The 13,453-nt window shown below is 44.0% G+C and overlaps 2 protein-coding genes across 7 annotated transcripts; one reads left to right on the top strand and one right to left on the bottom strand.

Annotated features, from left to right (window-relative positions):
- The first annotated feature begins 1,008 nt into the window (after positions 1-1,008).
- LOC123079301 (wax ester synthase/diacylglycerol acyltransferase 11) lies at positions 1,009-5,476 on the top strand. The gene is made up of 7 exons (XM_044502044.1): positions 1,009-1,316; positions 1,461-2,054; positions 3,445-3,511; positions 3,601-3,677; positions 4,020-4,235; positions 4,435-4,572; positions 5,130-5,476. Exons 1-7 carry the CDS (start codon positions 1,083-1,085, stop codon positions 5,295-5,297), a joined length of 1,494 nt encoding a protein of 497 aa, XP_044357979.1. The 5' UTR covers positions 1,009-1,082; the 3' UTR covers positions 5,298-5,476.
- Positions 4,198-11,550, bottom strand: LOC123079300 (protein PLASTID TRANSCRIPTIONALLY ACTIVE 12, chloroplastic). 6 transcript variants are annotated; one of them, XR_006437918.1, is made up of 13 exons: positions 11,247-11,550; positions 11,073-11,137; positions 10,314-10,979; positions 9,570-9,682; positions 8,829-9,091; positions 7,124-7,245; positions 6,813-6,890; positions 6,657-6,713; positions 6,430-6,495; positions 6,080-6,178; positions 5,702-5,836; positions 5,203-5,383; positions 4,198-4,595 (listed from the first exon to the last, which is right to left on the bottom strand). XR_006437918.1 is itself a non-coding variant. In XM_044502040.1 (12 exons), the coding sequence occupies exons 1-11, from the start codon at positions 11,278-11,280 to the stop codon at positions 5,741-5,743; spliced, it is 1,659 nt and encodes a 552-aa protein (XP_044357975.1). In that variant the 5' UTR covers positions 11,281-11,550; the 3' UTR covers positions 4,198-5,383; positions 5,702-5,740. The 6 variants fall into 6 exon arrangements, 4 of the variants coding, with proteins under 4 accessions (XP_044357975.1, XP_044357976.1, XP_044357977.1 ...); XR_006437917.1 differs by having other exon boundaries at positions 5,203-5,293; XM_044502040.1 differs by having other exon boundaries at positions 4,198-5,383.
- Positions 11,551-13,453: the final 1,903 nt, after the last annotated feature.

Here is a 13,453-nt window from a genome sequence, read left to right as displayed (position 1 = left end):
AGAAAACTCAGAAGCACGAACACTAGCTCGGGACGGGAAGAGCAGAAGACCGAGACTAAGGGAGAGAGGGGGGTGACTGACAAAGAGAGGGGAGAGGATAAGACGAGAAGCACGGCGACAGTCCGCGTTCCCCGATAACGGGTCGGGCTCCTTAACGGGCGCCCCGCGTCGCGCGAGACAGACCGCGCCCCGATAGCAAGATCAACTGACCCAAACCACGGGTCAGTCGACGCTAGCTGGCCCAATGAGTTACAGAACGCACTCCAACAACAAAAAAAGCACGCATCTCAGAGCACGATCCAACGGCCCAGGAATCGACTGACGCAAAACAAAAAAACATCAGCTGACTGAAAGGTAGCTATTTTGTATAATTTGTCCTTAAGCATAATCCCACTTAAAGTGAACGTCATCAAGCAAGATTAGCATGCTTGCCCAATAAATGGCGTCAAGACTGCACCCTGTATTCACACAATAATAAATGTTGTTGGTGACTCGTGATAGGTTGAAAGACGTTGACCGCGCACGGAATGCCAGTAACCATCCGTACAGTTGACCACAAACTCCAGCTAACCGCATATGGATATGAGAGAGACGTGCACGTAGATAGTAGCTGAATTCACAGTCTTGCAAGCTGAGCACTAGTTTGAGCGAGCTAGAGAGTATCATTTACTCCCTCCGTTGAAAAACGTTTTTATATTATGGGACGAAGGGACTACTGTTTTGATTGTACCGCAACAAAGCGATCAAATTTGACGAAGCTACTACTACCTAAGTCAGTGTCATCTTCCCTATCCCTTTCCGGTGTACAATCGTCGTTAATACCATATCTTTCATGGTGTAAACATGCCGGTACCATGGCATAACGATCGTCAACGGATCATCAATGATCCAGCAGTCTCTCCTCTGGGCCGGAGTAGCGCGCATTAACACTTTCAGTTGGCAGTTAGCAGAAGAGACGTGAAGCACGGACCAGGATATGGTTCTTCTTCAATTTAAAATCGGAGCTGACCTATCCAATCCTATTATTATAGCACACACGGCGCACCCCTCGAGTGACTGGACGAAGAATCAAGCAGCAAAAAATGGAGGCCACCACCCTGCGGAAGCGGCCGCTCTCGGTCAAGACGGCCGCCGGACGCGAAGGGCGGACGGCGGCCGAAGCAGAGCTGGGGGAGCCGGTCAGCCCCTCCGCGAGGCTGGTGGAGGACTTCTACATCATCGTCCTCATGGGCGCCTCCACGCCCCTCAACCTCCCCGCCCTCCGCGCCGGCATCGAGGCCCAGCTCGCACGCTACCCACACTTCCGCAGCATCCAGGTACGTAGCGTACGTTCCATCGCAGCATCACCATGCATGCATGCCTCCACGCGCCAGCATCCAGAGTCGTTTTTTCTACTATAAATGAGTCGCCGTTCGATATGGTCGCCGGTCGGTGGACCGCCGTCGCGTGCGTACGTGCAGGTGACGGACAGGGACGGCGAGCTGCGGTGGTTGCCGACGACGGTGAACGTGGACAACCACCTCATCCGCCCGACGCTGGACCCGGCCGCCGTGGCGGCCAACCCGGACAAGGCCGTAGAGGACTACGTGGCGTCGCTGTCCACGCTGCCCATGGACCGGTCCCAGCCGCTGTGGGAGTTCCACCTCTTCGACTTCCCGACCTCCGAGGCGACCTCCACCGCCGCGATCCGCGTGCACCACTCCCTCGGGGACGGCATGTCGCTGCTCACGCTCCTCATGGCCTGCACGCGCAGCGCCGCCGACCCGACCAGGCTGCCGGCCATGCCGCCGCTACCGACGCGCACGGGCGCCATCTACCAGCGCCCGCGCCCTTCGGCGGGCGTCCTGGCGTTCCTCGCGTGGGTCTGGTCGTTCGTCGTGCTCGCCTGGCACACCGTGGTGGACGTCGTCGGCTTCTTCGCGACCATACTGTTCTTGAAGGATCCGCACACGCTGTTCAAGCGGGTGAACCACGCGGAGACGCAGCGCAAGCGCATCGTGCACCGGAGGCTTAGCCTCGACGACGTCAAGTTCGTCAAGAACGCCATGAAATGCGTAAGAGCCTCTTTTTGTTTCATTTTCCTTGAGATGCTCTTTGCAATATTGTGAGTGGAATGTTGAATTGGAATGTTTAGTATTCTTAACATGCATGGCCTTAGACTTCACCACTCTTATCTAAAAGAGATAAATGCACTGGGAGTCTTAAAACTTGCACGTGACGTTCAGTTTGGTGCACAAACTTATAAAATACGTGATTCTTATCATCGAATTTGCGCGGACATGCAAATACGGTCACATATCCCATACACAGCGTATCCCGTCCTTGGCTGCCCACTGTAAGCACTGTGAGCGACAGATGAACAACTAATGGGTCCCATCTATCAGTATAGAGCAAAATTTAACATGCGAAAGTGTGTTGCTAGGTCTCGAACCGACGCCCAAGGTTAGCACAAAGGCGCCAGCCAAGCCCCTCCAACCAAAGCCTTTCATCTCTCACAGTTTCTCTCTTCCTCCATGAAAAGAGAAACTGTGAAAGATCGAGAGATGAAAATGAGGTTTCCTATACTGAAAGGATACATAGGATAACTGTGCTTTACTGTACTATAACAAAGGAGCAGCCGATGTGTAGCAGAAATGGGCTCCAGTTTGTGCGGCCTATTTTGCATCTGTTCTTTTTTTTACAATTTAATAGATACGTAGTATGTAAATTATAATCTCAGTAATAAAATAAATTTCAAATATTGTTCATGTATTATTTTAAAATAATACTTACAGATCATAAAAAAATATTGTATTATTATAAGAGTAAAATACACAGGAGGTCCTAAAAGTATTCCAAGTGTGTCATATGTAGATCCGAAAAGTTTAAAATCGTTCATCGCGGGTCCTAAATGTGTGTAAGTCGTTCATCGCGGGTCCTAAAAGTATTTCAAGTGTGTCAAGTATTCCAAGTGTGTCAACTAGATCCTAAAATTAGTTGAAAGATCACAAATAAGCATTTTGCTTTCCACTTGTTAAGTTCAGTTTGATGCGAGACAAAGCAGCATTGCTTTGTTTTCTCTTCCTGTTATTTATCTATATTCTTTTCTTTCTTTTTGGACATCGATAACTGCCACACGTGTGGCATGTAGTAACACCGCCCACACATTTTTTACACTAAAGTCGCCATCCGAAAAAAAAAACAAATCTCAAAAAAACTGAAACTTGCCATCCAAACAGAAAGTTGTCATGCTTCACAACTAAAGTTGCCATCCTCTTGTAACTAAAGTTGCCATAAAAAACGTGTGGGCGGAATTGCTTCGTGCCACACGTGTGGGTGTTATCATTTGGGTTCTTTTTTTGCAAATGTGTTATTTATCTGTTCAATGCGTGGTTGACCTGTTGCTTGCAAGGAGCAGAACTAGCATAAAAAGGAGTACTACATTTTTGTCCTTGTTTGCTGCAGACAGTTAACGATGTGTTGATTGGAGTCACATACGCTGCCCTGTCGCGCTATCACTTCCGAAAGTCAGGTAGTACAAGCTGATTTCTTGTTGATTCCTGCCAGAATAGCGACGGCCCTACTAACCGTGCCGTTGCTTGTCCCATCCATTTTTATCAGGTGAAACCGACACTCATAAAGAGATACGGGTACGCTCGATGCTTCTCGTCAACTTAAGGCCGACCACAAGCCTACACGTAAGACAATATAATCTCGGTAACATACCTTTTGAGCATTATCCATGGTCGACATTTCGTTAACAATTACACAGTTAATGCAGTTTGAAAGTGCTTTCACATACCAATTCGGTGGAGTAACAAAATTAATGTAAATGGCATCAATTTTCCATCATGGAGTTTATTTTTCTGGCAAACATTTGGTGAAAAATGGATCTTGAAAATTAAAGGCACTGGGGTCATAGGGATCGCCAAAGATCCAATACACATGAATTGTGTATTTCTTTTGTTCGAACAAAATGAATTCAGTATTTCCGTAATAAAGCTGAAGGATAGGATGGTTTCTTTGCTACCCGTGAACAGGCATGCGTTGATATGATAAAGTCGGGCAAAGAAAGCCACGTGGAATGGGGAAATGAACTTGGGTTCATCATCCTTCCGTTCTTCATCGGCATGCACAGCGACCCACTCGACTACGTTCGCAAGGGGAAGAAGGTTGTGGACAGGAAGAAGAGCTCACTGGAGGTGGTATTCACACATGTCGCCGCAGAAGTGATCTTCAAAGTGTTTGGACTGAAGGTAACATTTTGGTCCTTTATATCACAGTGCTAAGTGCTAAACATTTAGCTATCCAAGAGAAATGCTGGGCGGCTAATTCTCACAGTACAAGACCAGTGCCTCTTAACTATCCTGTTTTCTAAAGGGGCCGCTGTACTCATATTTTTGAGCCATTTTGAGTTCTTGTTTCTAACGGCGTTGCCACATCTGACGCGAACAGGCAGCTTCGGCTATCTTCCATCGTATGATCTCCCATACCACTATATCATTCGCCAACATGACTGGCCCGGTTGAACAGGTCGAGTTTTGTGGGCATCCAATCGTCTTCATCGCCCCTAGCGGCTATGGACCGCCAGAAGTAAGTCCTCCAAAAATATGACTCTGCACTACACTTAAATAAATTAATGGACATGTTAGTGCCCTGTGTGCACCAGGGTTAAATAAATTAGTTAACATGTCAGTGCCCTACATCATCATATCTCGTCAAGTATTTCCTTGATTAGATGAGCATCGCTGTCACAAGTTGATTACTAAAACAACGTAAATTTTCTACACGGAAAAAAAAAACATACCATGAACCCCCGAATAAAAGGTAACTATGCCCAGGCATAGGTAGGGGTGTTCAAACGCGGGTTTGGTAATCCGTTGAACACCAGTACAGGCAAGTAGCGAGGCCGTGAGGGTATTGGGGTCCATACTTCAAAACAGTTACAAGCGAGCGGTTAAGGCCGTACATAATGGTTTTACACGGTTGGCCAACCCGCACTTGAACAACCCTGGGTATAGAACTTCCATACCCAGGTATTTATAAGTGTGTGCTGAATTAGTGATGAATAATCAATTTAGCAGGTCGAAGTGTTTTATGGCATAGAGTTTGTGTTAATTCGTAATTAATTGTTTGGTTTGCTTGTGTAGGCCCTAACCGTGAATTATCAAAGCTATGTCAACACCATCATGATAAATCTAGCACTGGATGAGGGACACTTTCCTGACTATGATGAACTTTTGGATGACTTTGTTGAATCCCTTGAGCATATTAAGGATGCAGCTTCACGCCTTGGAATGCATCATAGGAAGGCCTAAAGCTATTTGCATCAGTGCAATATATTCATGATTTCGCTACTGTGCCATTCAATATTACTGATGGACTATGCTCCCTTGGTCCAGAACTGTAAGGTGCATAATTAATGAGTATACACGAATAATATTATTGTAGTCTTGCAAAATTCATTTCTGCTATATATCTTTTCACATTCAACACACATATTACTATCAAAAATTATAGTCAAAACTGTGCATTCGAGACTGAAAAGTCACATGTCTTGCATTTCCAACAAAGGGAGTATGTTTGTAGCAACTAAACCTAGAAACTCAACCAGCACACATCGAGTGAGTATGGCTCAGGATTTCCTAGAGTGAACACTATAGTTAATTTTATCAAATTCTAAGAAAGTTGAATAAAAAAGGTAGGTTGACTATTGACTCACCTTGTGTCATGCGACAACAGAGACTAAACACCCACAATATTACTCATCTTCTTCAAAGTCCATAAGGAAATCAGTAAGGTTCTCGGACTCATTAATAGCGTCTTTAAGTGACATCTGGTCTTTCTTTAACTTTTCCTGGAAAGACAAAAAAGAAGCATTATCTGGAATAGAAGTTGCCACAGTTGTGTACGGCGTACTCTGAACACGTATCACCATATAATGATATAAATAGTAAAAAGACTCAAAATTTCCATTAATTTACACACAAAAAGAAACTAAAACACACAATTAGGTAAAGACATCCAATATGACCAACAAGAATTTCATTGCTTCAGTGTTACTACGTGCCAAAAGACATAATCAATAATAAAAATGTACCTTTGGTTTTTCGTCCTGCCCAGTAGTCTTTAGAACACTCCAGTTTTGACTCACTTTCCCTTCAACTTCCGCAGCCTCATCCCCGCCATCTTCCTCATCCTATAGATAAAGTAGACGATTTCAAGAAATTATCAACTTTGAATAGGAGAAGTATTGATAAGACATCTCATCCCACTTATTCGGTGCCCCCGTGTTACAAAAAAACTCAACATTCAGCTCCCCAGAAGCATATAGCAAACTGGCTATTTTTCTATTGTTGGGGTTGCACATAATAAAAGCACCCATCCAATATTACAACTGCAACTGTACAGTATCTATGTTCCAACCAGTAAAATAGTTCAGTAATATACCTCTAGTGACTCGGGCAGTGTGACAGCTTTGTCAACCTCCTCATCATCATCACTATCTTCATTGAACTTTCGAAAAGTAGAGAATATCATTGTCAAATGATAACCATTTTTAATGTACAAGATATTTAACATATTAGCATAGTTCACATAATTATTTTGTTTTCCTGTAAGACATGCACTGAGGCATTTTGATGGAAAAAAAACAAGCACTTCGAATGGACACTCACAGAATGCTCTCCAATATCAACAGCAGTAGACATGGGATCTTTGACTTCAGGAATGTACTGTCAGCATGGCAGAACATGGATAAGTTAAAGAGAAATTGCAAGACCTATGATATGCAATCAGTTATAGCCGAATCAGTGGTGCAGTTTAAGGTGTACCGTAATGTCTTGATTGATGTCTTCTTCCTCTTCCATCAAACGTGCATCCAGTTCTTCCTTCGTGATCATTATCCCATGCTGAAAGGAGAAAGTGCAATACATAAACTTATGATACAATTACTCCTATTAGCGACACATGTCACACGATTAACATTTTTAGTGCTGTGTGATGTGTTATATAGTACTAAAGACCCTTAGAAAGTTCATTCATATTTATGGTGTTATGGATCTCCAAAACAACTAAAAACCATGAATCTACTAAACCTTAGTTGGCAGTGTAAAATGCTTTATGTGGGACTGCTGCCCCGTACCTCCATCAAATAAGGTACTACTTCAGGGGTAGGCTCATGAAATTCCGGACTCCTGTAGTCAATCACTTCATCAGGATCCTGAACATAGTTCACAGTTGGGTAAACAGGATCACCACCCCAAACTGCATATTTGAATGTCACAGGATTAAGTCCAAGTTGTTATATACCCAAATACAGTTGCATAAGTTTAAACAAGTCAGACAATTAACTTTATTTTATTCCAAGAGTAACAAGGTAGCTTCCCTCATAGGATTACACATTATGCAGAGCTCGAATGCACCGATACTTCAGGAAACTAGCGAATCGGTATCGGATACCGTATCCGATACCGATACTCCTCCGATACGCCCCCGATACGTATCCAAGGAGTATCCATTAATAAACGGTTTAAAACAATTCAGATACTTGAAGGATACTTTTTCAGTTTGTTTTGGATACGGCCCAGCCCATCTAAGAGACCACTCAGCCCAGCTTAGAGGCAGACAGCAACCCTAGTACCCCAATGCCCCCTTCCTTTCCCTCCCAGTTTTCTTTCCTCCCTCCCGAGCTCACACCAGGCGGCGGCTGGTGGCTGCGTACCTAGCAGCTACTCACCCAGGGTGGGCGGCAGCGGCGTCTAGCCAGCGACGAGCTGCTACTCCTCACCAACGCCTCTTCTCCTTTTTCCTGCCCAGCCAAGCTCATCCTCTCTTCTTTCTCCTCTGATCTGTGAAGATCTCATTTTTCTCATCTCCTCCAGATGGCTCCTCCTGCTGAACCTCCTACTGTACCTACAAATCTAAGGGCACCATTGTGGAGCCATGTTCAAATCATAGAGAAATCACCTGGAGGGGGCAACACTAAATGGAAATGTGACTACTGTGGTCATGAAGCTTTGAGTAGCTACTCTAGAGTTTCTGCTCATTTGCTAAAGAAGACAGGGAACCATGGAATCCATGCATGTAAAAAGGCCACGGTTGACATTCTGAATCCCTTTTTTAAAAAAAGTAGTAAAACGTATCCGTATTGGCACTTTTTCAAAATGACGAATTTACGTATCCGTATTGGCCCGATACTGATACCCGTATCCGTATCGGTGCATTCGAGATGCAGAGCATATACTGATACTTCAGATGTAACAAAATAACAATTGTTCAAAAATATTTAAACACAGAAGTGAATGATGAAACTGAAGAGAAATAATAAGTCACATTGTGTTCAACTCCAATGAGTCCTTTTCCTAGATCAACCCGGTAAGTAGGCAGGAGATAACAATGGTTTCTGCCTTTTGCATTAAGTTCCAGAAATGCATGTCTGAAGCAGTGAATAGAACTATATAAAATTACCAAGCAGCTTCTTCATTGAATACATTCTAAGGCACATGGCACCAGCTCTTGAAACTTAGCTCAAATTAAATTATGTAGGAAAAAATGTAGATCACCCCTAAGGTTTGGGGCCAAGTCAGCACAACTCCCTGAGCTTTAAAACCGTCTAAGCAACCCCTCAGTGTAGTAAATACTGTTTAAATACAACCCCGCGGATGTTGTTGAACAATATTGGGTACTTTAAAGCTCGGGGGGTTGCGTTGACTTGGCCCCAAACCTCTAGACTTTGCAGGATTATTAGAAAAGCTAATGTAAGATGAACTGCACATAACTATTCAGCAAAAGCAGCTTCTGGATGTCAGCAAGATGAATCAATCAAAATTAGGGCCAAAAAAAAATACTCTGTTTAATCTGGTCTTCACGCATCCTCATTGCCAAAGGATCTCGTTGTATACGAACATCAGTGCCCATCATGATACGATATTCCCCAGCAGTTTGGTGTTGAAACATTGTTATAAGTTGAGTATTCGCATCTTCACCAGTCTCCTCAAAGTGCTTCTGAATGGCTTCCCATGAAGTGTCCTTTTGTTTATATGCTTCTACCCATTCTGAATAGTATGCTATTGGTCCTATTTCTTCTAGTCTCCTCTGTTCTGCTTCTAACCTGTGTTTATTGCATACAAATATAAGAGCCACTGCTAAACAAGATAGTAATTTAGTCCTTACAAGTTACAAGCATACACTGACAATGCCAAGCTGAAAAAACAGTTGTCGAGAAGTATTTTGTAATGCACACCATAGATAGATTTATAACTAGAACAGTACAAGCTTTGGTCAAACGGAAAAACTATGCCAGTGACGCATAAACCTGTGGTTATTGGACCTATATAATGTTCCACCACATATTTGTTACGATGCAACACAAACAGATTGAAATGGAAGATGTGTTTAAATTAATGTTTCAGAATATGGCGGGGAAATGTGCTATACAATGCTAACGGTATTTCAAGTATTGAGAAAGAACAAAAATAAAGATTCAACATAAAAAGAAAGGTGTGCACAACTGCACATGTGCAATGAAAGGATCTCATAAAGCTGCAGCATATATTTATAAGCAAAATTTATTGTGGTATTTAGTCAACCTTTCCTCTTTGTGTAAATGTCTTCTTGTCTTGGCAAGAGCAGCTTCTGTTCTTGTAGGGTGATCCCCAAATATTTTAATCTGCCCAGTTTCAGCCATTGCCTTTGCAAAGACCTAAAAAGAACAAAACAAGCATTACAATACGGATCAAAATTGAAGCATATCATGGAGCTGGATGTGTCATAAAAACTAATTTGAACCAGGCAAAATAAAAATAAAAAACTGAATCAGGCACATAACACTAACTCGTAAACTGTACAACGAGATAATGCTTGCATGCCACAGTGAAAGCAATGCACGCACATTACCAGTAGCGGAGTTATAAGGGATGTGAGGGTCTCAGGGTCATTTGATATTTTAACACTCCTACCCATGCGCAAAATATTGGCTTTGTCATTGTCTACACTTAAAGGTCTACACCACTCTGTTCACATTTACATTACACTCTAGAAGATGCATTGGGAAAGCATGACAAGCTAGCTTGAACCTGACAATGATTCACACATACAGAATGACAGAAGGACACAGAGGCATCGTTATGCCCTAGTGCAACTAGTGCATGTGCTACCTGGACTAGGCACAAAAAAACTAGGATAGTAAATCCACATAATTGCGGTGCGGTAGAAAATGTGAATCTCGACTGTGTAATTATATTCTACTAACTGGCCATGTTGACAACCGGTAGACAGCCACAATAAAAACTATCACAAGCCATCATTATAAGTGCAGGCAATTGAGAACTAACCGTGTCAACATCTGGGCGCCTCCTCTGCCATCTTGACCACATTTCTGCCTCGGACTTCCTCCTCCAATTCCACCAGAGCTCCTCGCTCGATTTCGGTTCCTCTGCCAACATCGCCTTTGCTGGGTCAACAAATGGGTGTGGCCGCCCCATCATCTTGTCCATCTCATACTCGCTCAAACTCTCCTCCTTGGGCGCCTCGTAAATAACATATTCATCCAGCGAATCATTTGTTTCCTCCAATGTATCATCTAGTGGAACCTCAGTGGCCACAATGAACTCGCCGTCATCTCCACCGGTGTCCGCACCGCCCGCCGCTGATGCTGACGCTACCTGCCCCTTGTACCCTTTCCTCCTACTCCCGGGTTTCTTGCCAAGAGACGGAGTCCCGGCCGACTCCCCGACCGGCGCAGGTGCACGGGCAGCACGGACACGGGCTGCAGTGCCCTCCGGCCAGTACTCCTGCCCAGGTATGCTTGCCCGGGCGCCTGACGCCGGCTCGAGCTGACCAGACGTGGAGTCGAAGTAACTGGAGTACGGCGGCGCTTCAATCTTCGACGGATCAAAATGGATAGACTCATCCTTGACGCACCTGATCGTGCATCTCCGCGTTCTGGTCGGCGCGACTGACCCTGCGTTTCTCCGGTGACGCAAACTAGCAAACACCTTCTGCGCAAGCATCGAAGAACCTAAATTTTAGCCCAGCGAGCAACAGCGCGGCATTTACTTTCAACAATTTGAAGCGTCAAGGCAGGCAATTACCGAGGACTTGCAGAAGCTCGGAACCGGCACGGCGGTGGAGGCAGCCGGCGGCGGCGACGACATGCCTGCAGAGTGCTCGACGGAAAGCGGGGGTTAGCGGGGAGGTCAAATTCTCGGGTCCGCGCGCGGGGCAGGACGGGGGTTTGAAGCTTGAAATGAGGAACATGACGGTACCTGGAAAGAGCCACGGGTGGGAGCAAGACGCCATGGTTCTTCGCCCGACGTGGCGGTCGGTGGTGACCGCGGGGCTCGAAATCGAGGAGGGTGAAGAAGCTGGAGGAGGGGAGTTCAAGAAGTGGAGAGGGGGTTAGAGTTATCCGGATTTAGGTGCTGGGGAAATGGAACTGGGAGTGGGTAGAGCTAGCCGTGTGTTCCATGGTTGGGCTGGCTGGCACCGAGGTTTTTCGTTGAGGATAACGGAGCAAGAAGAAAGGGGTTTCCGGGTATCTTTGAAACCAGGGGTTTTTCGGGGGATTTTTTAGGTGCTACAAAATGTCCCGCTCTCTCTTTTGTTTCTTCCTTTTTTTTTAGAAATGTCCCGCTCTGTCTTTGTCAATTGGGCGCATTCGGTTAAGTCGACAAATAAGATCTTATTTTTCTAAAAAGCAAAGGTCATGTATTAAAATTGATTTACCCTTACAAAGTCATTCTTGTAGAAACATAAAATTACACATAGGTTTTTGAAAAAATTGACACCGCCTTCCTACTGCACTCATCGATGGCAAGCCGTGAGCGGAACTCGATACCGCCTATGAACCACCAAAACACCATCGGAGTCAGGCAAACATTGTTGACGTGGCGGTCGAAAGTCGTCGATCGAAGCTAGAAGACTCCAGCGACGATGATCTGAAGCACATCGTCGTCCCAGAGAAAAGAAGACGACTACCCAAAATCCAAGGGACATAACCTCAGAAACTCACCGATGGCGACAAAGCTGCCGAACATTCTCGATTGGAGGAGTCAGGGACCAAAACACGAAGTTATGACTCCGGTTCGGTCTCGGTAAATAACAAACTTCGGTACGGTTTCAATAAATATCTAGTCCTTCCGACTTCAAAAGGAAGGACTATAAATATTATGTCAAATCAAATGGTGCAATATTTAACCAACTTTGTAAGGAAAACTGCCCATCTACAATATTAGATATGGAAATATATTCATCTGTGTATGTAACGATATTAACTGGGTGTCGTAGTTTTTTATATTTTTCCTAAAAATTTAGTCAGACTTTGCACAATTTGATTTCAAAGAAAATTTATAAACCTTCTTTTCAGAGCCGGAGGGAGTACTAACCAAATTTGACGCAATTTTGTGATCATAGTTTTTTGTAAACTCATGGAAAACATCTCTAGTACTTTTGTATGCATAGCAATGTGACAATATCTCTATACAGAACATGCAATACTTTTAAATTTCCTTCCCAGACCGTTATTGCTACCTGCACACAGTGAGAACTATGTTGTTGACATATCCAACAAAGTGAAAAATCAAGATGTGTCAATTTTTAATCCAGTTTATTGATTAGCATGCAAAGGTCAAGAAACTAGCAACAACTAATTACCCGTTGCTCTCTCCAATCTTAAAAACAAGGCCCTAAACTGTGTTCATCTTTTCTCACAAAGCAAGCTTCATGGTCAATTAGACCAATCACAAGCCAAGCTGAGTGGCTGAACATCTATATGATTGGTAGGTTTGGAAACGCGTTGGTATGCGTGAAAGGGAGTACAAAAGGAACAAACACAAAGAAAGACATAAGCAACTAGGTAAATCGCAAGTGCTTGAAGGTTTATTTCCCGAAGTTCAAGTCCTTGGCGGACTTTACGTCTTCGTAGGAGAGGGTGAGCACTCAGCGCCGCCTTGAGCTAAGTTCACTACTCACCCAATTACTGATAGTGGATCTTGAGGTGATCCCAGACCTACACAAACTTTGCGCAACGACTAACTATTTAGAAGATGTCAAGTCTCCAAGAGTATGAGTAACACTTGTAGGCTCAAAGATGCTCTTGCTTGATGCTCAACCAAATCTCAACAACCCCCCCCCCCCCTCCCCCCTTCCCTTCTTGCTTTTCCTCTAAGACTAGAAGGGTTGGGTGCGCTTTGTTGCGTCGTTGGTGTTGTTGAGATTCTTAAAAAAAATACTTATTTTGTTTTAAAATATAAGGTGTATTACTTTTTTGAAAATCCAACATCTTTAAGTTTGATCAAATTTATGAAGAAATATATATCAAAATCGTAATATCAAATTGGTGTTATTAGATTCATCATGAAATGAATTTCCATCATTTTTTGGTTTAATATTGTGGATGTTGATATTTTTGGCTCTAAACTTGGTCAAAGTTAAAGAAATTTGACTTTCCAAGAACTAATACTAATACCCCTTG

This window comes from Triticum aestivum, chromosome 3D (genome assembly GCF_018294505.1).
Source record: "Triticum aestivum cultivar Chinese Spring chromosome 3D, IWGSC CS RefSeq v2.1, whole genome shotgun sequence".
In the NCBI taxonomy this organism is placed as follows: domain Eukaryota; kingdom Viridiplantae; phylum Streptophyta; class Magnoliopsida; order Poales; family Poaceae; genus Triticum; species Triticum aestivum.
This window is presented reverse-complemented; position numbering and strand designations above follow the sequence as displayed.